Source organism: Salvelinus namaycush, chromosome 4, assembly GCF_016432855.1.
Source record: "Salvelinus namaycush isolate Seneca chromosome 4, SaNama_1.0, whole genome shotgun sequence".
Lineage (NCBI taxonomy): Eukaryota > Metazoa > Chordata > Actinopteri > Salmoniformes > Salmonidae > Salvelinus > Salvelinus namaycush.
In genome coordinates this window covers 25,990,668-26,015,245 of record NC_052310.1, presented here as the reverse complement: position 1 = coordinate 26,015,245, position 24,578 = coordinate 25,990,668, and the positions used below count along the sequence as shown (strand labels likewise).

At 42.4% G+C, this 24,578-nt stretch overlaps 1 protein-coding gene across 1 annotated transcript in view; it reads left to right on the top strand.

The window, feature by feature from the left end:
* Positions 1-17,813: 17,813 nt before the first annotated feature.
* Positions 17,814-24,578, top strand: part of erbb2 (erb-b2 receptor tyrosine kinase 2) — a 43,936-nt gene continuing 37,171 nt past the window's right edge. The window contains exon 1 of the mRNA XM_038991567.1: positions 17,814-18,291. Coding sequence (XP_038847495.1) covers positions 18,219-18,291 — 73 coding nt within the window. The 5' untranslated portion in view covers positions 17,814-18,218. The remainder of the gene's footprint in view (positions 18,292-24,578) is intronic.

Sequence of the window (24,578 nt, the reverse complement as noted above, 5' to 3'; positions counted from 1 at the left end):
CCTCTCAGAAATTTTAGAAAAAGCTGTTGCGCAGCAATTCACTGCCTTCCTGAAGACAAACAATGTATACGAAATGCTTCAGTCTGGTTTTAGACCCGATCATAGCACTGAGACTGCACTTGTGAAGGTGGTTAATGGCGTCAGACCGAGGCTCTGCATCTGTCCTCGTGCTCCTAGACCTTAGTGCTGCTTTTGATACCATCGATCACCACATTCTTTTGGAGATTGGAAACCCAAATTGGTCTACAACGGACAAGTTCTGGCCTGGTTTAGATCTTATCTGTCGGAAAGATATCAGTTTGTCTCTGTGAATGGTTTGTCCTCTGACAAATCAACTGTAAATTTCGGTGTTCCTCAAGGTTCCGTTTTAGGACCACTATTGTTTTCCCTATCTATTTTACCTCTTGGGGATGTCATTCGAAAACATAATGTTAACTTTCACTGCTATGCGGATGACACACAGCTGTACATTTCAATGAAACATGGTGAAGCCCCAAAATTGCCCTCGCTAGAAGCCTGTGTTTCAGACATAAGGAAGTGGATGGCTGCAAACTTTCTACTTTTAAACTCGAACAAAACAGAGATGCTTGGGCCTCCCGGGTGGCGCAGTGGTCTAGGCCACTGCATCGCAGTGGTCTAGGCCACTGCATCGCAGTGCTAGCTGCGCCACCAGAGTCTCTGGGTTCGCGCCCAGGCTCTGTCGCAGCCGGCCGCGACCGGGGGGTCCGTGGGGCGACGCACAATTGGCATAGCGTCGTCCAGGTTAGGGAGGGTTTGACTGGTAGGGATATCCTTGTCTCATCGCGCTCCAGCGACTCCTGTGGCGGGCTGGGCGCAGTGCGCGCTAACCAAGGGGGCCAGGTACACGGTGTTTCCTCCGACACATTGGTGCGGCTGGCTTCCGGGTTGGAGGCGCGCTGTGTTAAGAAGCAGTGCGGCTTGGTTGGGTTGTGCTTCGGAGGACGCATGGCTTTCGACCTTCGTCTCTCCCGAGCCCGTACGGGAGTTGTAGCGATGAGACAAGATAGTAATTACTAGCGATTGGATACCACGAAAATTGGGGAGAAAAGGGGGTAACATTTATTTAAAAAAAAAAAAAAAAAAAAAAACAGATGCTTGTTCTAGGTCTGTTATATCTGGAGTACTTCTCCTGTCTTATCCGGTGTCCTGTGTGAATTTAATTATGCTCTCTCTAATTCTCTCTTTCTTTCTCTCTCTCGGAGGACCTGAGACCTAGGACCATGCATCAGGACTACCTGGCATGATGACTCCTTGCTGTCCCCAGTCCACCTGGCCGTGCTGCTGCTCCAGTTTCAACTGTTCTGCCTGCGGCTATGGAACCTGTTCCCCGGACGTGCTACCTGTCCCAGACCTGCTGTTTTCAACTCTCTAGAGACAGCAGGAGCAGTAGAGATACTCTTAATGATCGGCTATGAAAAGCCAACTGACATTTACTCCTGAGGTGCTGACTTGTTGCACCCTCGACAACTACTTATTATTATTTGACCATGCTGGTCATTTATGAACATTTGAACATTTTGGCCATGTTCTGTTATAATCTCCACCCGGCACAGCCAGAAGAGGACTGGCCACCCCTCATAGCCTGGTTCCTCTCTAGGTTTCTTCCTAGGTTTTGGCCTTTCTAGGGAGTTTTTTCTAGCCAACGTGCTTCTACACCTGCATTGCTTGCTGTTTGGGGTTTTAGGCTGGGTTTCTGTACAGCACTTTGAGATATCAGCTGATGTAAGAAGGGCTATATAAATACATTTGATTTGATATTCACAGAGACCTCAGGAACTCCAGCTCTGCTCAACTTGGTCCAATAGTTCCCCATCTTGAACTTCTGACTAGTCATCCATGCATACCATCCAGACTGACTCCCTGCTTCTTTGAGACATGGGTGCTTGGTAACAAGCACTTAGGCAGCCTTGCCTATTTCTCCCCCACTTGGATAGGCCTTAACTGTGTATTGCTTTAGCTACAGTATATTCTCAAGAACGTCATGCTTCTGGGCTCTTGTTAATTTAAGAGTCTTTCGAGTTCTCATAGCAAATATTTCCCTCTCTAAGCAGGTGCTCAATATCATAAGAAAAAGATGGCACCAGAAAGCCATCAGGCCACTTCTCTGGGTGCTCTGGAGACTCTCTGGCGTGGGGCAGTATCTCTGTTTCCAGTTCCGGTTGAGCTGGCATCACTTTCTGATCTGATTACCTCCAGGACAGCTTTCTCAGGAAGCTCCTCAATGTCCACTAGACAGCACAATTGTCCATCCAAGTTAGGGTCTTCGTCTTAAAGGGTGAAGTCATTAGTCCAAATTAGTTTGTTTTGCATGATGATCTTCAGGTCATCCACCGACTGTGGACGGAAGGGTCATCTTCCTCACCATATCCGTTGCTACACGGACAGAAAGTAAGGTCTGGAGTGTAGGTTCTGCCATCTGAGGGAGGAAAAATACACATCATTATATGATCCATCATATTCCTTCATTTAACAATTCCTTTTTTTTGAGTAAGGGGAAATATATATAATATGTCACCTTTTCAGTGTAGTAGTATGAATCTCTTGAGCGTCAGTAGCAATCTGAGCCGGTGTTGTATGCTGAGAGGGTGGATGTATCGTTGAACTCTGATATTGAGTGAACCGACAGATTGCCTGAGGACAGTTCATAGGACCGAAGATGTTCCACTTAGCTGGACTCATACTTTCAACAGAGAAAGGAAACATTATTATTCACAAGGAAGATCTGTTAAATTCTGCAGAACTGAGGGAGTCCTACATCCATTCCCACTGATACAAACACGCCATTGACATAATCAGTGCTATCAAGAGTGACTTTTGATGTGCAGTAAACAGTGTTGCTTTCTGTCTCTTGTTCAATGAAGTCATTAGCTACATCGGGTAGTGTTGAAACAAGGGCAGAGGTGTTCAGGACATTCTTGAAGTTCTGAGAGTCATGCACAACCCTTTTGAAAAAGTGGCGTTTACCCTCAAACCTCATGGTCCAAAGGTATACAAGAGGTCCATAACACTTGATGAGTTCAAACTAATGCTCAACATAATGGTGCTTGGGTCAAAGCCTAAACCCAGGAAAGACCTCTTGCAGAGTCTGTCTATGATCACTGATTTTAGATTGCAAATACTGGACAGTTTCAGCTGTAAATGTTGGTGACAATACGAGCTCAACGAATGCTATTCATTGCCTACAGCTCAGCAGTCAACACCATAGTGCCCTCAAAGCTCATCAATAAGCTAAGGACCCTGGGACTAAACACCTCCCTCTGCAACTGGATCCTGGACTTCCTGACGGGCCACCCCCAGGTGGTAAGGGTAGGTAACAACACATCCGCCACGCTGATCCTCAACACAGGGGCTCAGTCACTTCCTACTCCCTATTCACTTATGACTGCACGGCCAGGCACGACTCCAACACCATTAAGTTTTCCGATGACACAACAGTGGTAGGCTTACAATGTTTATTAATCCAAAGGGGTAGGCAAGAGAATGGTCGAAGACAGGCAAAAAGGTCAAAATCAGATCAGAGTCCAGGAGGTACAGAGCGGCAGACAGGCTCGTGGTCAAAGCAGGCAGAGTGTCAGGCAGGCGGGTACAAAGTCCAGAAACAGGCAAAGGTCAAAACCGGGAGGACTAGAAAAAGGAGAATGCAAAAAGCAGGAGAATGGGAAAAACGCTGGTTGACTTGGAAACATACAAGACGAACTGGCACAGAGACACACATTTGTTCTGACTGCCTGCTCAGACTAACAGCCTCACCTGTTGTTCCTGTCAAATCAGACATGCAGTGTCAACCAATGAACCAAAGATGCGTGAGGGAGGGCCGAGCCAACTCACTCACAGTCGCACACTTAGCAGCCGAGGAGAGAGAGGAAGGACTGCTGTGAAAATAACAGCTGGAAAATTAGTCGGAAGCACAGTAGCATTTGGATGCATTTTAATAATGTAGACAATGTTAGAGCACAGTGTAGAATTTGCCAAAACAAAATCTCATATAAAGCCGGTTCTACGCACAACCTACACTGACATCAGCCACGCTCAAGGTCCTAAATGATATAACCGCCATCGATAAGAGACATTACTGTGCAGCCGTATTCATTGACCTGGCAAAGGCTTTCAACTCTGTCAATCACAACATTCTTATTAGCAGACTCAACAGCCTTGGTTTCTCAAATGATTGCCTTGCCTGGTTCACCAACTACTTATCTGATAGAGTTCAGTGTGTCAAATCGGAGGGCCTGTTGTCCGGACCTCTGGCAGTCTATGGGGGAGCCACAGGGTTAAATTCTCGGGCCGACTCTCTTCTCTGTATACATCAATGATGTCGCTCTTGCTGCTGGTGATTCTTTGATCCACCTCTACGCAGACGACACCATTCTGTATATCTCTGGCCCTTCTTTGGACACTGTGTTAACTAACCTCCAGACAAGCTTCAATGCCATACAACTCTCCTTCCGTGGCCTCCAACTGCTCTTAAATGCAAGTAAAACTAAATGCATGCTCTTCAACCGATCGCTGCCAGCCCGTCCAGCATCACTACTCTGGACGGCTCTGACTTAGAATACGTGGACAACTACAAATACCTAGGTGTCTGGTTGGACTGTAAACTCTCTTTCTAGACTCACATTAAACATTTCCAATCCAAAATTAAATCTAGAATCGGCTTCCTATTTCGCAACAAAGCATCCTTCACCCATGCTGCCAAACATACCCTCGTAAACCTACCGATCCTCGACTTTGGCGATGTCATTTACAAAATAGCCTCCAAGACTACATCCAATTTGTTGAGTAGAGTTTATCACAGTGCCATCCGTTTTGTCACCAAAGCCCCATATACTACCCACCACTGCGACCTGTACGCTCTCGTTGGCTGGCCCTCGCTTCATACTCGTCGCCAATCCCACTGGCTCCAGGTCATCTACAAGTCTCTGCTAGGTAAAGCCCCGCCTTATCTCAGCTCACTGGTCACCATAGCAGCACCCACCCATAGCACGCGCTCCAGCAGGTAAATCTCACTGGTCACACCCAAAGCCAATTCTTCCTTTGGCCGCCTTTCCTTCCAGTTCTCTGCTGCCAATGACTGGAACGAACTGCAAAAATCACTAAAGCTGGAGACTCTTACCTCCCTCACTAGCTTTAAGCACCAGCTGTCAGACCAGCTCACAGATCACTGCACCTGTACATAGCTCATCTGTAAATAGCCCATCCAATCTACCTCATCCCCATACTGTGTTTATTTATTTATCTTGCTCCTTTGCACCCCAGTATCTCTACTTGCACATTCATCTTCTGCACATTCCAGTGTTTAATTGGTATATTGTAATTACTTCACCACCATGACCTATTTATTGCCATACTTCTCTTATCCTACCTCATTTGTACACACTGTATGTAGACCTTTTCTACTGTATTAATGATTGTATGTTTGTTTATTCCATGTGTAACTCTGTGTTGTTGTATGTGTCGAACTGCTTTGCTTCATCTTGGCCAGGTCGCAGTTGCAAATGAGAACTTGTTCTCAACTAGTCTACCGGTTAAATAAAGATGAAATAAATAAAATAAAAATATGTGAACTGTGCACCCAACTGTGAAGCTAGCTGTAGTGGAGCTTTAAGAAACTAGCGGGCCTGCTAATGATAGTGGTGGAGCCAGCACCTCCACATGTGGAGATGTATCCACTCAGTCAAGTAGGCCTACTCCGCGACCCACAGCTACTTAGTCTTCTATGGACCAGTTTATGCCAAAGTCTATGTCTGTAGCAAAACAAGGCCAAATTGGTATCGCGTTGGCTAAAATGATTGCCACTGATTTCTAGCCATTTTCGAGTGTGGAGGACAGAGGTTTAAGAAATTATAGCAATAGTCTAAATCCAATGTACACAATTCCAAGCAAGAAATCCCTTTCACTTATTCCACCCCAGGTTTAAGAAGTTAGCCTTCAGTGATGCCAGAGCGATTGATGAGGCTCTTCAAAGATTAACCTCAGCAGCAGGGAGGGATAGCCCCAGCAGCCAGCTGGCTCAGGCACCAGGGCAACAGGAAGAAGAGGGATCAAATGGAGAAGCACTAGCATTAGTGCCACAAACGTCTGCTGTTTGACGAGAGAGCAACTGGGGATGCAGCACGAAGGAATCCCTCAGCAGATGCCATAATGGAGGTCCGATCCTATTTGGAGGAGCCCCTCCTCCAAAGATCTGCAGATCCTCTGAGCTGGTGGAAGAACAAGGCATCTGTCTACCCACGGCTTACTAAAGTCATGACAGGGAGACTCTGCATAGTGGCCACATCCGTTCCCTCTGAGGGTCTCCTCGAAAACGGGAAAAAGAACTACTGAGAGAAGAAACCGCATCAGCCCCTCAAAAGTGAGGCAGCTTGCATTTCTGAATGCAAATCTCTCATAAAAGCAAAATATGGTCAGCATTGCTGTGTGCTGCTGGTTATAACATGGCAATAAAGAAGAGCGGGAAAAGAGGGACCAGTTTAATGTTTTAAGTGGGATGCTGCAGTTTTGCACATTATTTATTTTTCTTTGATATGGTGCAATATTCTTTTATTATGTTGTTCAGATTGTATTCGTTTTGAATGGTTAGATTTATATGCACTTTGTTAATATACATTAAAAAGTTATACTTTAAATGCCCATGTGTAATAGCATCCTTCTTTTTTACATTTATTTAAATTTGTGGGATGCTGCGGTTTTGAAAATTGTTATTTATTTTTCTTTGATATGGTACAATATTCTATTATGCTGTTCAGATTGTATTAGTTTTGAATGGTTAGATTTATATGCACTTTGTTAATATACATTAAAAAGTTATACTTTAAATGTTTAATAACATTCTTTTTCATAACAAACCAATGCATTTTTAAATACATTGTGGTTAAGGTAAAGTATGATTTCATTTAATAATTTAATTTGAATTGTTTTAACACCAATCATAGTCAAACTATCGCAAACTGTTTGACTTAAAAAATACAAAACATATATTTTTTTAAAGAGCCGTTTGGGAGCCAAAAGAGCCGTCTCTTTTTGGGTAGGCTGAACCGAACGAGCCGGCTCACTGAAAAGAGCCGGAATGCCCATCACTACTGTTAACACCAATGGCACCAACTACTTTCTGCTGTACATTAATGATTAATAATACTCCCAATGAAAATCCAAAAGAAATCTCTCAGCATGTTGCCCAGTTTTATCAGAATCTGTATACATCAGCCCAGCCAACTTCCAATATGGATCTTTTCTTAGACAATGTAGCAAACATTGCTAAGAAGATAGATAATGATTTCAGGGATTTTTGTGATGAGATATCTGAAATTGAGATAAGACTGTATTAAAAGCCTTAAGGACAATAGGTTCCCTGGAAATGATTTAATAAGCGAATTTTATAAAGCATTCAATGATAAATGGATTACTTTCATTCTTGCTATGTTTCAAGAATCAATAGAAAAAGGGGAGTTACCAGCTTCCTTAAAGCAAGGTGTAATTACTTTGATTCCCAAGCCTAATAAGGATACTCTTTCTATAGACAACTGGAGACCCATTAGCCTGTTGAATAATGATGGGAAATTATTTGCCCTTGTATTTGCTAAGAGATTGAAACAAGGCTTGCATCATATAATTGATGAAGAACAATCTGGTTTTATGTATGGTCGACACATTAGTAATAACATCAGGTTGATCTTAGATATGATTGACTATAATGACCTCATCCTTGATGATAGTTTTCTTATGTTTGTTGATTTTTATAAAGCTTTTGACACTGTAGAACATGAGTTTATGTTCAAAGCAATATGTTTTTTGGGGGTTTGGTGAGCAGTCCAAACTTGATATAGTGCTTGTACTAGCTCTGTAAAATTTTCTCACGGGACATCCCAAAGATTTGATATTGGCCGTGGCATTAGGCAGGGCTGCCCAATTAGACCATTTTTATTTGTTACTCAAATTATGGCTCTTCCTATCAAGAAAGGGAATTTTCAAGGTGTTTCAGCACTTGGCAATGAATTTAAACTATGTCAACTGGCTGATGATACCACCATATTTTTAAGAGACAGGAATGAGGTTTCTAAAGCTAAAGTTTCCTGTATTGAATACTTTTCCTTAGTTTCGGGTTTGAAAATTAATATCAATAAGTCAGTCTTATTTCCACTCAAGGATTGTGTTTTACAGGAAGTATATGGTATCCCAATTAAAGATAAGGTTACTTATCTTGGAATTGTTATATGCAAGGATGAAAAACAAAGGAGTGAATTGAACTTTAACCCCATTATTGAGAAAACAAAGAAGAAATTGAACCTCTGGTTAATGAAAGATATTTTGTTATACGGTCGGGTTTTATTATCCAAAGCTGAAGGGTTATCCAGATCGGTTTATGTCTCGTTATCACTTACTTGACTTACCCCCTAAAATTGTACAGGACTTAGATAAGATTCTTTATAATTTTCTGAGGAACAAGCCTCACTATCTACCAAAAGATATTCTCACTAATTCCCAAGAACAAGGTCTTGAGGTTTTAGATTTCAATACTCTAAATAATACTTTTAAAATAAATTGGATTCTGAAGTATGTTAAGAACCAGAACAGTATTTGGAATGTCTTCCCTACGTATTTATTTGACTCTGTTGGTGGTTTAGAATTTTTGCTTCGATGTAATTTTGATGTTGATAAAATCCCTGTAAAGTTGGCCAAATTCCATAAGCAGGCAATTTTAGCTTGGATGTTAGCGTATAAACACAATTTTTCCCCTCACAGATACTTTTTATGGAACAACAAAGATATACGATTTAAAAATAAGTCTCTTTTTTTTCCCATAACTGGTTTGAGAATAACATTATTTTGGTTGGTCAGTTACTGAATGAGGATGGATATCTACTCTCATATGGGGAATTTCTTGATAAGTTTAAAATTCCAATAACCCCGAAAGAATATGCAATAGTTTTTGATGCGATTCCAAGGGGGGTTGTATCGCTTTTAAATTCCTCTGTGGTTGATGTAAGTAACATAGATTTATCATGAAAATATATTCATTGGCAATAGTAACATCAAAGAACATTTTTGTAATAAACAGATTAGGAATATTGTTTGTGATACTACAATTCCCTCTGCAAGATTCTTTTGGTCAAATATCTATGGTGATATACAATGGGGGAAAGCATGGAAAATTGCTAACAAATATGGAATCAGTAACAAAGTAAAGGAAGTTTCATTTGAAATGTTACATAGAATTTATCCTGTGAAACATGTTTTAGAAAGAATTCCAAAACAGAATTCTTTGGATTGACATACAGAATTTTGTTTAAAAAAAATAAATAATTGGACCGGTTGTACTATTTAATGGTTTTGATATAATGATTTATTTCAGAAATTCTGACATAGATAAAGATGTAGTATATTTAATTCGACTGCTAATAATACTAGGTACATTTCATATTTACAAATGCAAATGGTCTAATTCAAAACCTAACTTTTTTTCACTTTATAAATGAGTTTAAACAATATGGCACTACTTTAACTAAAATAAAAAACAAAAAGGCAATTAAAACTTGTATTATTAATGAATATGATTTGTTTGTTTAGGATTCCTGGCAATGTAAATAGTTTGTTTGTATGCTTGTTTGCATGTGACTATTCCTCTTTTGTTTGTTGATATTTGTTAATAAAAAATAAAATATATACTTTCTGCTGCATCTCTTCAGCGCGTGCACCCTTGGCATAACGTTAAATCCATGCCGTCGCCGTACGGTACACGCGGTCAAAACATGCACTTGTCAAGCAGCGCGTTAACATAACTTAGACTAACGTTATCTAAACTGAATTGCACGACATCTTCATAGAACTCGCTAATAAGTAAGACTCAATCAACATGCAAACGTTAACTGTCCAATGCTAGTATAAACTCACCTGTTTGCTAATTTTCCTCTTCGGTTTGACGTTGCCAATACAGATGCTGTGCCGAAAAGCTCCCCCCTGCCAGAATTGCCTTCTTCGCGTGAACGCGCACGAACTAAATTCTTCATTGCTGAGACTTGCTTGCTAGTTGAGATTTCTGATCACGTTAAACTGCGTTTCATTAGATTTTTTTGTCGGTTTGATCGCCGGGGAGGCACTAGTAATGTGTGTGCAGTTTTCGGTTTGGCTATTTGTTTCAAGTGTATTAGTATATAAATAAATCTCTTTGCCAAAATTCGTCATCTCTCCCATGTCTTATTCAACTAGTAGTTGTTCAGAAATGCTTGCCTACATTTTACTCCCTCTATGTTTAATATAACACACATACATTAATTATTCATTTCAGTTGCCAATCCTGATCTGAAGTTTGTTCTATAGAAAGTATTTGACTCTGATGTGTGCCACAGAAAGTATTTGACTAGCCACAAAATTAAGGAAATTAGAAGGGGTAGGATTTCAGCAAGGCCATTTTCTTGCTTGCCGAAATTCCCCCCCAACCTTCTATCTTGGGACTGCAAGGCCTGGCACACTTTAGAATAATCTTGGTAGCTTATGTTGACCAGTAGTGTGTGCCACACTACCCCCCTGGGGGGGGGGGATTTCGGCAAGGCTATTTTCTTGCCTGCAGAAATTCTCCCCCTCTTCTATCTTGGGACTGCAAAGCCTGGCACACTTCAGGATCATTTTGGTGACCTATCGTGCCCTCTGATGTGTGCCACATGAAGTAATAGACTAGTCACAAAAGGAAGTGGTTATTTCAGCAATAATAGTTTTCAGAGCCCTCTACTGTTCTCTCTACCAGTCCCTCAATCCCCCATCCCATCGTGCTTGGCTTTTCCTACATTTTCCTACATTTTTTTTTACACTTTATCTGTTTTAGTTTTTAAGAATGTACAGTTCTATGTATGTACAGTAGTAATGGGAGACATCGAAAATTCTTGGCCTCTGTGTCCTGCCATATAGTTACATTACTAGTGCCCTTCAGGTTTGGTCACGTCGTTTATTGTTTTGTAGTTTTCAAGTGTTCTTCGTGTTCGTATTCGTCTTGATTTAATAAATTCATTATGTATTCAACCAACGCTGCATTTTGGTCCGATCCTTCTCGCCTCTCCTCATCCGATGAGGAGGACGACTTAGACGATCGTTACAGTGAAATGTCAGAATAATAGAGAGAATTATTTATTTCAGCTTTAATTTCCACTTTCCCAGTGGGTCAGAAGTTTACATACACTCAATTAGTATTTGGTAGCATTGCCTTTAAATTGTTTAACTTGGGAACGTTTCGGGTGGCCTTCCACAAGCTTCCCACAATAAGTTGGGTGATTTTGGCCCATTCCTCCTGACAGAGCTGGTGTAACTGAGTCAGGATTGGAGGCCTCCTTGCTCGCACACACTTTTTCAGTTCTGCCCACACATTTTCTGTAGGATTGAGGTCAGGGCTTGTGATGGCCACTGCAATACCTTGACTTTGTTGTCTTTAAGCCATTTTGCCACAACTTTGGAAGTATGCTTGGGGTCATTGTCCATTTGGAAGACACATTTGCGACCAAGCTTTAACTTCCTGACTGATGTCTTGAGATGTTTCTTCAATATATCCACATAATTTTCCTACCGCATGATTCCATCTATTTTGTGAAGTGCACAAGTCCCTCCTGCAGCAAAGCACCCTCACAACATGATGGTGCCACCCCCGTGCTTCACAGTTGGGATGGTGTTCTTCGGCTTGCAAGCATCCCCCTTTTTCCTCCAAACATAACGATGGTCATTATGACCAAACAGTTCTATTTTTGTTTCATCAGACCAGAGGAAATTTCTCCAAATAGTCCGATCTTTGTCCCCATGTGCAGTTGCAAACCATAGTCTGGATTTTTTATGGCGGTTTTGGAGCAGTGGCTTCTTCCTTGCTGAGCGGCCTTTCAGGTTATGTCGATATAGGACTCGTTTTACTGCGAATATCGAAACTTTTGTACCTGTTTCCTCCAGCATCTTCACAAGGTCCTTTGCTGTTGTTCTGGGATTGATTTGCACTTTTGGAACAAAAGTACGTTCATCTCTAGGAGACAGAACGCGTCTCCTTCCTGAGCGGTATGACGGCTGCGTTGTTTATGGTGTTTATACTTGCGTACTATTGTTTGTACAGATGAGCGTGGTACCTTCAGGCGTTTGGAAATTGCTCTCAAGGATGAACCAGACTTGTGGAGGTCTACAATTTTTTTTCTGAGGTCTTTGCTGATTTCTTTTGATTTTCCCATGATGTCGAGCAAAGAGGCACTGAGTTTGAAGGTAGGTCTTGAAATACATCCACAGGTACACCTCCAATTGATTCAAATGATGTCAATTAGCCTAACAGAAGCTTCTAAAGCCATGACATCATTTTCTGGAATTTTCCAAGCTGTTTAAAGACATCAACTTAGTGTATGTAAACTTCTGACCCACTGGAATTGTGATACAGTGAATGATAAGTGAAATAATCTGTCTGTAAACAATTGTTGGAAAAATTACTTGTGTCATGCACAAAGTAGATGTCCTAACCGACTTGCCAAAACTATAGTTTGTTAACAAGAGTTTTAATGACTCCAACCTAAGTGTATGTAAACTTCCGACTTTAACTGTAGATACAGTAGTAATAGTAAAATAATAATAAATCAAAAACCTATAATTCAACATCAGTGCATATTCATAATCACAGTAACTTTTATAATAATAGAAAAAAATAACATTTATAAATGTATAATAATATAATAAACAAAACTATGACTGAATGTGCCTCCATGAAGAATCCCCTCCCCAATAGGTCCCTTATCCCTCAATAGGACACCCCCAGCACCTCCACTGTCCCCATCAACCTCCCCCACCCTTCAACCACAAAACACAATATGGATAATAATAATTGAAATGTAAAAAATATATATAGATATATATATATACACATACACACACATGTACAGTACATATACATAAACAAATTCACAGGACACTCAACTTATCTCTTATCTCTTTTCCTACATCAGATATGCAGGTGACATTTCCACCTGGATGACAGCACATAATCAGCAAGACGGAGATGCTCTTCATCCGAGGGAATGCCTGCCCATTCTCAGATGTTAGATAATCCGAGATGATCACATGTCATTTACATTCCAGCCCTAACCTGGACGTTCTGCTTCTTCCTCCACACCATCCAGCGATGCCCCCAAGATTCTAAGTCAGAGCCTTGTCAGCTCCAGATTTGACTACTTCAACTCAAACCCTGCTGGAATCCCTGCATTCTCAGATTCCCCTCAAAATGCTATACTTTATGTTCAGATCATTCCTGAGAGAGAAGGGGTGTAATATCTCCAGATGGGCGTGTGGTACCCTTGTTACTTCTTGTGGAGTCTTTGCCTTGAAAGTAAGTATGAGAGTATAAGTAATGTATAATTAACCTACTGGAAGTATACTGACTAAAAGGCAAAACAGAACTGTCAAATTATATTATAGCTGTGTCGTTGTATACTTGCGAATTAGAATCTTAAGTGTAACAATTTTGTTGGGGAAAACTGAAATTCCCATCAAATTCTTTTCCCAGTTTGCTGAATGTGTTCTGAAGGAGGAATCAATTGTCTTTTCAAATACGGACAAAGATGTTAACATCATGAGAGAAGAAATAGCAGTCACTCTCCTCCAAAACACAGGTATGTTCAATTTCTAATTGTCACGATCGTTATAAGGAGTGGACCAAGAGGCAGCGTGGTATGTTTCCATCCTTTTTATTTGGAAGAGAAACACAAAGGAAAAAAAAATGAAACGTGAAGCTCAAAGTAGTGCTCGCAGGCAACTATACCTAGACAAGATCCCACAAAGCACAATGTGGAAATGGCTGCCTAAATATGACCCCCAATCAGAGACAACGATAAACAGCTGCCTCTGATTGGGAACCATACCAGGCCAACATTTATAGATAATTTATAGATAATAAATCACCTAGATAACCCACCCTAGTCACTGTCACGCCCCAACCAACATAGAGAATAAACAGCTCTCTATGGTCAGGGCGTGACAGTACCCCCCCCCCCCCCCCCCCCCCAAAGGTGCGGACTCCGACCGCAAAACCTGACTCAATAGGGGAGGGTCCGGGTGGGCAGCTACCGTCGGGGGCAGCTCCGGTGCGGGGCGAAGTACCCACTCCGCTCGCAGATACGTCATCTTCCATGGCGGCTCTGGTGCGGGGATCATCGCCGGAAGCTCCGGACCGTGGCTCGTCGCCGGAGTCTCCGGACCGTAGATCGTCGCCGGGGACTCCGGACCGTGGATCGTCGCCGGAGGAACTGGACCGTGGGTCGTCGCCGGGGACTCCGGACCGTAGGTCGTTGCCGGGGACTCTGGACCGTAGATCGTCGCCGGGGACTCCGGACCGTAGATCGTCACCGGGGACTCCGGACCGTGGATCGTCACCGGGGACTCCGGACCGTGGATCGTCACCGGAGGAACCGGACCGTAGATCGTTGCCGGAGGCTCCGGACTGGGAACTGTCCAGTCCGGAGGAGGCTCTGGACCGCAGACCGAAGGGGGGGATTTCGGCAGGCAAGAAAATGGCCTTGCCGAAATCCTACCCCCCTTCTAATTTCCTTAATTTTGTGGCTAGAGCCAAATACTTTCTGTGGCACACATCAGAGTCAAATACTTTCTATAGAACAAACTTCACGTCAGCATAGGCAACCGAAATTAATAATTAATGTATGTGTGTTATATTAAACATAGAGGAGAGAGTAAAATGTTGGCAAGCAATAAACATTTCAGAACAACTTCTAGTCGAATAAGACATGGGAGAGACGACGAATTTTGGCAAAGAGATTTATTTATAGACTAATACACTTGAAACAAATAGCCAAACCGAAAACTGCAGACATTACTAGTGCCCCCCCCCCCCCCCCCCCCCCCAGTGTACCCACTCAGCCCCTACCCAGATGGTCATGCATCGTCCAAATCTTTGCTCTCTCTCTCCCACTACTCTCTCCTCTTCTATCCTATCATCTCTGCCTTCTGCTAAATCCTTCTCCCTCTTGTCTCCTGATTCTACCTCTTTCGACCCTACCCTTCTTCCCTTCCGGAACCTACGACTCACAGTGTCCTCTTTACTCCTGGCTGGCTAGGCCCTCCCCTCCTGCTCCATGGCTGCTCTGTATTTGCTGCTAAAGCCACTTTCTATCACTCTAAATGTCAACCTTCTGCCTCTAACCCTAGGAAACTCTTTTCCACCTTCTCCTCCTCCTTAATTCTCCACCCTCTCCTGCAATTAATAAGGTTCGGACACCTTCTCCCATTCCTCACATCCCTGACCACTAGCTGCGTCCCCTTTGATTTCAAAACTGCCAGTCGCTCCCCACCTCAAGAAACCAACACTCGACTTTTCTGATGTCAAACTACGGACTGGTATCCCATCTTTCTCTTCTTTCCAAGACACTTGAGCTTGCTGTCTCTGACCAACTCTCTTGCTATCTCTCTCGGAACGATTTTCTTGACCCTAATCAGTCAGGCTTCAAGACGGATCACTCAGTCGAGACTGCTCTCCTCTGTGTCTCGGAGGCTCTCCACACTGCCAAAGCTGACTCTCTCTCCTCTGTTCTCATCCTCTTAGATCTATCTGCTACCTTCGACACCGTGAACTATCTGATCCTCCTCTCCACCCTCTCAGGCCTGGGCGTCTCAGGCTCTGCACACTCTTGGATTGCACCCTACCTGGCAGGCTGCTCCTACCAGGTGACGTGGAGAGGATCTGTGTCTGCACCACATACTCTCACTACTAGTGAGAGGGCTTGGTTCTAGGGGCTTGGTTCTAGGGCTTGGTTCCAGGGCTTGGTTCTAGGCCCTCTCTTCTTCTCTCTATATACCAAGTCACTCGGCTCCATCATATCCTCACATGATCATTCCTATCATTGCTATGCGGATGACACTCAACTACTTTTCTCCTTCCCCCCTTCTGATACCCAGGTGGCGACACGCATCTCTGCATGCCTCGCAGATAGCTCAGCTTGGATGTCGGGCCACCACCTCAAGCTCAACCACGACAAGATGGAGCTGCTCTTCCTCCCAAGGAAGGCCTGACTGCTCCAAGACCTCTCCATCACGGTTGACAACTTAGAACAGCATAGAAATAATGTACATAGAACATATCTACTGCTTCTTAGACATGCTTTAAAAAAAAAAAAAAATATTTTATTTTATCCCCTTTTCTCCCCAATTTTCGTGGTATCCAATCGCTAGTAATTACTATCTTGTCTCATCGCTACAACTCCCGTACGGGCTCGGGAGAGACGAAGGTCGAAAGCCACGCGTCCTCCGAAGCACAACCCAACCAAGCCGCACTGCTTCTTAACACAGCGCGCCTCCAACCCGGAAGTCAGCCGCACCAATGTGTCGGAGGAAACACCGTGCACCTGGCCCCCTTGGTTAGCGCGCACTGCGCCCGGCCCGCCACAGGAGTCGCTGGAGCGCGATGAGACAAGGATATCCCTACCGGCCAAACCCTCCCTAACCCGGACGACGCTAGCCCAATTGTGCGTCGCCCCACGGACCTCCCGGTCGCGGCCGGCTGCGACAGAGCCTGGGCGCGAACCCAGAGACTCTGGTGGCGCAGCTAGCACTGCGATGCAGTGCCCTAGACCACTGCGCCACCCGGGAGGCCTTTAGACATGCTTTTAAGGAAAATGACAGACCTATAACTCACATTTCAATGTGAATTTGGTCAGGTCACCCAGAAAGTTACATATTGCAGCTTTAAAAAAGATGCTGCTTTGCAGTGACTAGGGAAGCTGTCCGTACAGAGCCTCTCACTACTCAACAGTATCTCTCACCACATTGCTAACTTCCCAGGTCTTGCCTTGTAAGGCTCCTTTGAATAGTGCTCCTGTTATTGAAGATCATGACATTTTTGACTTTTCAACTGAAAGTGAAACGGGAAAGGGATCTATTTCTCAACCTTCTTACACTGTTTATGGACCTAACTTGCCCATAATGGGACTACTTTAAGGGAGGTTACTCTACTTTAAGGGTTTACAAATACACTAATTAGACACTTAACTAATTTTGTAGTTTGTGAATTATCAGTAAACAGTTATTATTCATTGATTCAAATTGTATGAAATTGTATGTTGTTTGCCAAATAGTGATCGTATAGGGTATTGGCTGTACGGTAACAATAGGCTTATACAGGTAATAATCCATTACAGCGCAGCCATAAAACCCATCATTTAGCAAACACAAAACTGACTCACACATTTATACACAATGAGTTGAAAAAAAAGAACACAAACTAAGAATTCAATCACTGTTAATAAATAACTTTTAAACCATTTAAAACCTCACTGAGACTAATCTATAACATTTAGGTAGACCATGACTGTGCACTTCTACCCCTAATAGTGTACACTGCTAGGCCTACTACTACCCCCCCCCCCCCCCCCCCATCCCTTTCTGGGGAATGCAATGTTTCCACAATATAACCTGCCCTAACCTCTTTTGGTTCATGAAGGAAAGGAGATAAGGAAAGGAAATGTTTAAAGATTTTTGGAACCTGGACAATGTCATGCAGTGAAGTAAGACAAGGGCACCCCTCCACACTGTTGCTATCAATAGCTAACCATATCAATCTTTCACTTTCTGAGAACCTAACATTCAGGCTTGACCGAGAACAAACCTTGTGCAAGACATGGAGCATGTGCACAGATGGACTTATGAATAGTTTTGTGCAGTTTCCTGATTCGTTATATGCAGTCTGTTGGACTCTGACCCTAACTGATGTTGGTGGAGAGTGGATAGTTGGTATGAATAGAGCTTATTCTTCTTCCTCCTAATTTCGCGCTCCCAGAGAAGGGCCTGAGAACAGTGAAGCATTTTAATAAGACTAAATCTACGGCATAGACTTGTATAAGCAATTAATAATTATTTCAAGAACTCAATATGTAGAATCCCAGATAATTCTTCGTCAGACCATTTTGAGTGACTTTCTGACTGAGGCGGGCCGCGGGCGACTCTATTGGGCTGTTGGAGTCAATCGGCCCTATCTGCCACTCCCCATTCAGCCCTTCACGGGAGCGCGCCGACTGGCTGTGTCACGCAAGCCTACTACCGACAGGCGAGCCACAGGCACGGAATTCCGAGGAGGAAGTTACTGGGATTGGAAAAACAACCTCAAAACTAACTGCATGAATAAAGGTGTAGGGGCGCTCCTCTGTAGGAATACAAAAGTGTTGGGTACTATGGACTAGTGGTGGTCGCAATCGATGGAGGCGGCGAGAAGTTTTCTGTTTCTCCGGTTACTGCTGGTCGGACTTTCGGGCGCATTGGGCAGAGAAGGTGGGTCTCACGTTGGATCCTCTTCTCTTTTACACAGTGTCTGAATAATTAAATTAATCATATGTGATAGGCCTATGTAAAACCTTGGAATAATTGAAAACAATGTGAATTCTCGAAATTGTGGGGAGTTCAACTCGACCCAGAGAGCATGACTTTGTGCTCCGACAATAGACCGCATTCCTATGTGAGTCCAACCACCCCCTCGCACTGATTTCAATGTTGTGGCTCGAGATTTATTAGCCACTATTGATAACGACAAACGGTTAAAATGGAAGCGCAGTAAAGAGCTGGAGTTCGCGCTTCATTTGGTAATGCTGTTACAATTTAATGTGTTGTGTTAAAGCGTATAGTGACACAGCGTAGCATACAGCAGCCTATAGTAACTTAATAAATTGGAGTGAAACAAGTAGGCCGTAAGTAGCCTACGCCGCCAAGAAATATGAGAACCTGCTTAGCAACTTTGTGTGAAAATGGCACTTGTACGAATAGTTGAGAAGAGTTCACTTTGTGGTAAACAAAATCAAAACAACAGTGATTGCATTGTATGCTCCATGGGCTCATGACGAGGTCAATTATTCACTGCTTGCGCTAAAGAGGACATTGTCTCATAGAACAGACCACTTGTCACTCTTGAAACTGCAGCACTTCAAATATTAACCAGTGAAAAATGGAAGAGCAAAATATTCTGCAAACACATAGGCCTACATGTAGGCTACCTCTTTCCAAAGGGCACCATGCATTCATTCACAACAACCAAGCTATTACTGTACAATTGTATTGATGCAATTGTTGTATCTCCAACTTTCTCATATCAAATTCAGTCTTTGTAAGAAGACTAAACAGAATCACAGATACAAACTTTCTCAATGTAGACCTATAGCTAGCCTACATTACCAGTTGTAGCCTATTTTTTGACATGGAGGCATAACTGACTTATTGTATTTTGCGATCTAAAGTTCAGTCGATTTAACAGCTACCACAACTTACACTTAGTCACCAGCTGCAGACAGTGCATATTGAGTATATTGGTGCGTGTTTCATTAGTTGTTTTGGTTCAAAAACATACATACATAAATACACACACGTAACTACTAGTCACAGGTGACGTGGTTACCAAATACAATTGCATTGTCTGTAACAGGTCTGTACAGTTTTTGTACCAATCAGTCTCTTTCTTCTTTGGAAGCAAATCATTACCACATTGGTGTTCATAGTAATGTTTTCATTGCGCACAAAGCATCACATTCGAGTCATGTAAATATATTCATATTTTCACTAAAACACTAATAGAAACGGAATCTTCCTGAGCTAAAGCGGGAAGACTTATGGATACACAAATGCACACCAACACGCACACACACACACACCCTTGTTTTTTGATAGGTTGATATTCCAAAGGTCAGCTGTTGGGGTTTGATATGCAACTGTGTCAGGGTTCCTATTATACAGGTGGGAACACACTGAAACCTTTGGCTCTATGTCAATGTGCACACTCAGATTAGAGCATGTAGCTTTGTGTGTGTGTGTGTTTGACAGTCTTCACAACCCTTTAACTCTCACACTCCGGTGCACCCATTGACTGAAACTCACTTGGTGGTGATTAAGCCTCAAGTTAGTATCACTCACTCTAGTTAAAACTCAATGAAGCACAATGACTCGCTAGTCTGGACACCATGCAACTTAACTGACTAATGACTAGTGCATCCTCTTATCTGTAGGGTCATCCCCAAATTTCCTGGCCTCAGAATACATTTTTAAAATACATTGGTAACCTACCTGCCTGCAGGTATTACGCTAATAGTAGTGAGCTCCAGAAGTATTGGGACAGTGACACATTTTGTTGTTGCTCTGGCTCTACTCCAGCACTTTGGATTTGAAATGATACAATGACTATGAGGCAGACTGTCAGCTTTAATTTGAGGGTATTGTCATCCATATCAGGTGATTAGCAATTACAATACTTTTTGGTACATAGTCCCCCCATTTTAGGGGACCAAACGTATTGGGTCAGATTTACCTACTTATATGTGTATTAAAATGGTCAAAAGTTAAGTATTTGAGGGCCTCCTGAGTGGCACAGTGGTCGAAGGCACTGCATTGCAGTCCTAGCTGTGCCGCTAGAGATTCTGGGTTCGAGTCCAGGCTCTGTCGCAGCTGGCCGTGACTAGGAGACCCATGGTGCCGCGCACAATAAATATCATACCCCCCCAAAAATGCTAACCTCCCCTGTTATTGTAATGGGGAGAGGTTAGCATGTCTTGCGGGGGAGTGATGGGGTGATATTTTTTCGACTGTAACTGCTTTATAAATTGTTTTAAGTATGTATTGGCCTTCAGAATGCCTTTTTATCAGTAGAGCCATGCTTTTTAGGCACTTTTTGAGGCAGTTTGCTTTTACCAATATTTTCAACATTATCCACTAGTATTGCTGCAGGTAGAAAATCCTACGAAATACACTATATACACTACCGTTCAAAAGTTCGGGGTCACTTGTAAATGTCCTTGTTTTTGAAAGAAAAGCAAATTTTTTTTGCCCATTAAAATAACATAAAATTAATCAGAAATACAGTGGAGAAATTGTTAATGTTGTAAATTACTATTGTAGCGGGAAACTGCAGATTTTTTATGGAATATCTACATATCTATCTAAATCATAGACTTAATTATAACATAATAACAGAAATATGAGCCATAGGTCATTTAATATGGTCCAATCCGGAAACTATCATCTCAAACAAAACGTTTATTCTTTCAGTGAAATACGGAACCGTTCCGTATTTTATCTAACGGGTGGCATCCATAAGTCTAAATATTCCTGTTACATTGCACAACCTTCAATGTTATGTTATAATTACGGAAAATTCTGGCAATTCTGACAGAGTAGAGGTCGACTGATTATGATTTTTCAACGCCGATACCGATTATTGGAGGACCAAAAAAAGCCAATACCGATTAATCGGACGATTTTTAAAATTTATTACAACAATACTGAATGAACACTTATTTTAACTTAATATAATACATCAAAATCAATTTCGCCCCAAATAAATAATGAAATATGTTCAATTTAGTTTAAATAATGCAAAAACAAAGTGTTGGATAAGAAAGTAAAAGTGCAATATGTGACATGTAAGAAAGCTAACGTTTAAGTTCCTTGCTCAGAACATGAGAACATATGAAAGCTGGTGGTTCCTTTTAACATGAGTCTTCAATATTCCCAGGTAAGAAGTTTTAGGTTGTAGTTATTATAGGAATTATAGTACTATTTCTCTCTATACAATTTGTATTTCATATACCTTTGACTACTGGATGTTCTTATAGGCACTTTAGTATTGCCAGTGTAACAGTATAGCTTCCGTCCCTCTCCTCGCTCCTACCTGGGCTCGAACCAGGAACACATCGACAACAGCCACCCTCGAAGCAGCGTTACCCATGCAGAGCAAGGGGAACAACTACTCCAAGTCTCAGAGCGAGTGATGTTTGAAACGCTATTAGCGCGTACTCCACTAACTAGCTAGCCATTTCACATCGGTTACACCAGCCTAATCTCGGGAGTTGATAGGCTTGAAGTCATAAACAGAAGCATTGCGAAGAGCTGCTGGCAAAACGCACGAAAGTGCGATTTGAATGAATGCTTACGAGCATGCTGGTGCCTACCATCGCTCAGTCAGACTGCTCTATCAAATCATAGACTTAATTATAACATAATAACAGAAATACGAGCCATAGGTCATTAATATGGTCCAATCCGGAAACTATCATCTCAAACAAAACGTTTATTCTTTCAGTGAAATACGGAACCGTTCCGTATTTTATCTAACGGGTGGCATCCATAAGTCTAAATATTCCTGTTACATTGCACAACCTTCAATGTTATGTTATAATTACGGAAAATTCTGGCAAATTAGTTCGCAACGAGCCAGGCGGCCCAAACTGTTGCATATACCCAGACTCTGCGTGCAATGAACGCAAGAGAAGTGACACAATTTCACCTGGTTAATATTGCCTGTTAACCTGGATTTCTTTTAGCTAAATATGCAGGTTTAAAAATATATACTTCTGTGTATTGATTTTAAGAAAGGCATTGATGTTTATGGTTAGGTACAGTCGTGCAACGATTGTGCTTTTTTCCGCAAATGCGCTTTTGTTAAATCATCCCCCGTTTGGTGAAGTTGGCTGTCTTTGTTAGGAAGAAATATTCTTCACATAGTTCGCAACGAGCCAGGCGGCCCAAACTGCTGCATATACCCTGACTCTGTTGCAAGAGAAATGACACAATTTACCTAGTTAAAATAAATTCATGTTAGCAGGCAATATTAACTAAATATGCAGGTTTAAAGATATATACTTGTGTATTGATTTTAAGAAAGGCATTGATGTTTATTGTTAGGTACACGTTGGAGCAACGACAGTCCTTTTTCGCGAATGCACACCGCATCGATTTATATGCAACGCAGGACACGCTAGATAAACTAGTAATATCATCAACCATGTGTAGTTAACTAGTGATTTTGATTGATTGTTTTTTATAAGATAAGTTTAATGCTAGCTAGCAACTTAACTTGGCTTCTTACTGCATTCGCGTAACAGGCAGGCTCCTCGTGGAGTGCAATGTAAGGCAGGTGGTTAGAGCGTTGGACTAGTTAACCGTAAGGTTGCAAGATTGAATCCCCGAGCTGACAAGGTAAAAATCTGTCGTTCTACCCCTGAACAAGGCAGTTAACCCACCGTTCCTAGGCCTTCATTGAAAATAAGATTGTGTTCTAAACTGACTTGCCTAGTGTAAAAAAAAAAAGTGATTTCCGATTGTTATGAATAATTAATCGGCCATTCCGATTAATTGGTCGACCTCTAATACGGAGTCCCATTATCAGCAACCATCACTCCTGTGTTCCATTGGCACATTGTTAGCTAATCCAAGTGTATAATTTTAAAAGGCTATTTGATCATTAGAAAACCCTTTTGCAATTATGTTAGCACAGCTGAAAACTGTTGTCCTTATTTAAAGAAGCAATAAAACTGGCCTTTAGACCAGTTGAGTATCTGGAGAATCAGCATTTGTGGGTTCGATTACCAGCTCAAAATGGCCAGAAACAAATCTCTTTCTTCTGAAACTCGTCAGTCTATTCTTGTTCTGAGAAATGAAGGCTATTCCATGTGAGAAATTGCCAAGAAACTGAAGATCTCGTACAACGCTGTGTACTACTCCCTTCACAGAACAGCGCAAACTGTCTCTAACCAGAATAGAAAGAGGTGTGGGAGGCCCGGTGCACAACTGAGCAAGAGGACAAGTACATTAGTGTGTCTAGTTTGAGAAACAGACACCTCACAAGTCCTCAACTGGCAGCTTCATTAAATAGTACCCACAAACACGTCTCAACGTCAACAGTGAAGAGGCGGCTCCGGGATGCTGGCCTTCTAGGCAGTGTTCCTCTGTCCAGTGTCTGTGTTCTTTTGCCCATCTTAATCTTTTCTTTTTATTGGCCAGTCTGAGATATGGCTTTTTCTTTGCAACTCTGCCTAGATGGACATTTCTAAGTGACCCCAAACTTTTGAATGGTAGTGTATATACAAAAGTATGTGGACATCCCTTGAAATTAGTGGATTTGGCTTTTTCAGCCATACCCATTGCTGACAGGTGTCTAAAATTGAACATTGGCAGTAGAATTGCGTTACTGAAGAGCTCCGTGACTTTCAACATGGCATCGTCATAGGATGCCCCCTTTCCAACAAGTCAGTTCGTCAAATTTCTGCCCTACTAGAGCTGCCCCGGTCAACTGTAAGTGCAGTTATTGTGAAGTGGAAACATCTAGGAGCAACAACTACTCAGCCGCGAAGTGGTAGGCCACACAAGTTCACAGAACGAGACCGCCGAGTGCTGAAGCGCGTAAAAATCTTCTGTCCTCGGTTGTAAAACTCAATGCCTAGTTCCAAACTGCCTCTGGAGGCAACGTCAGCACAAGAACTGTTCGTCGGGAGCTTCATAAAATTAGTTTCCATGGCTGAGCTGCTGCACACAAACCTAAAATCACCATGCGCAATGCCAAGTGTCGGCTAGGGTGGTGTAAAGCTCGCCACCATTGGACTCTTAGCAATGGAAATGGGTTCTCTGGGGTGATGAATCACGCTTCACCGTCTGGCAGTCCGACAGACAAATCTGTGTTTGGCGGATGCCAGGAGAACACTACCTGCCCGAATGCATAGTGCCAACTGTAAAGTTTGGTGGAGGAGGAATAATGGTCTGGGGCTGTTTTTCATGGTTCAAGCTATGCCCCTTAGTTCCAGTGA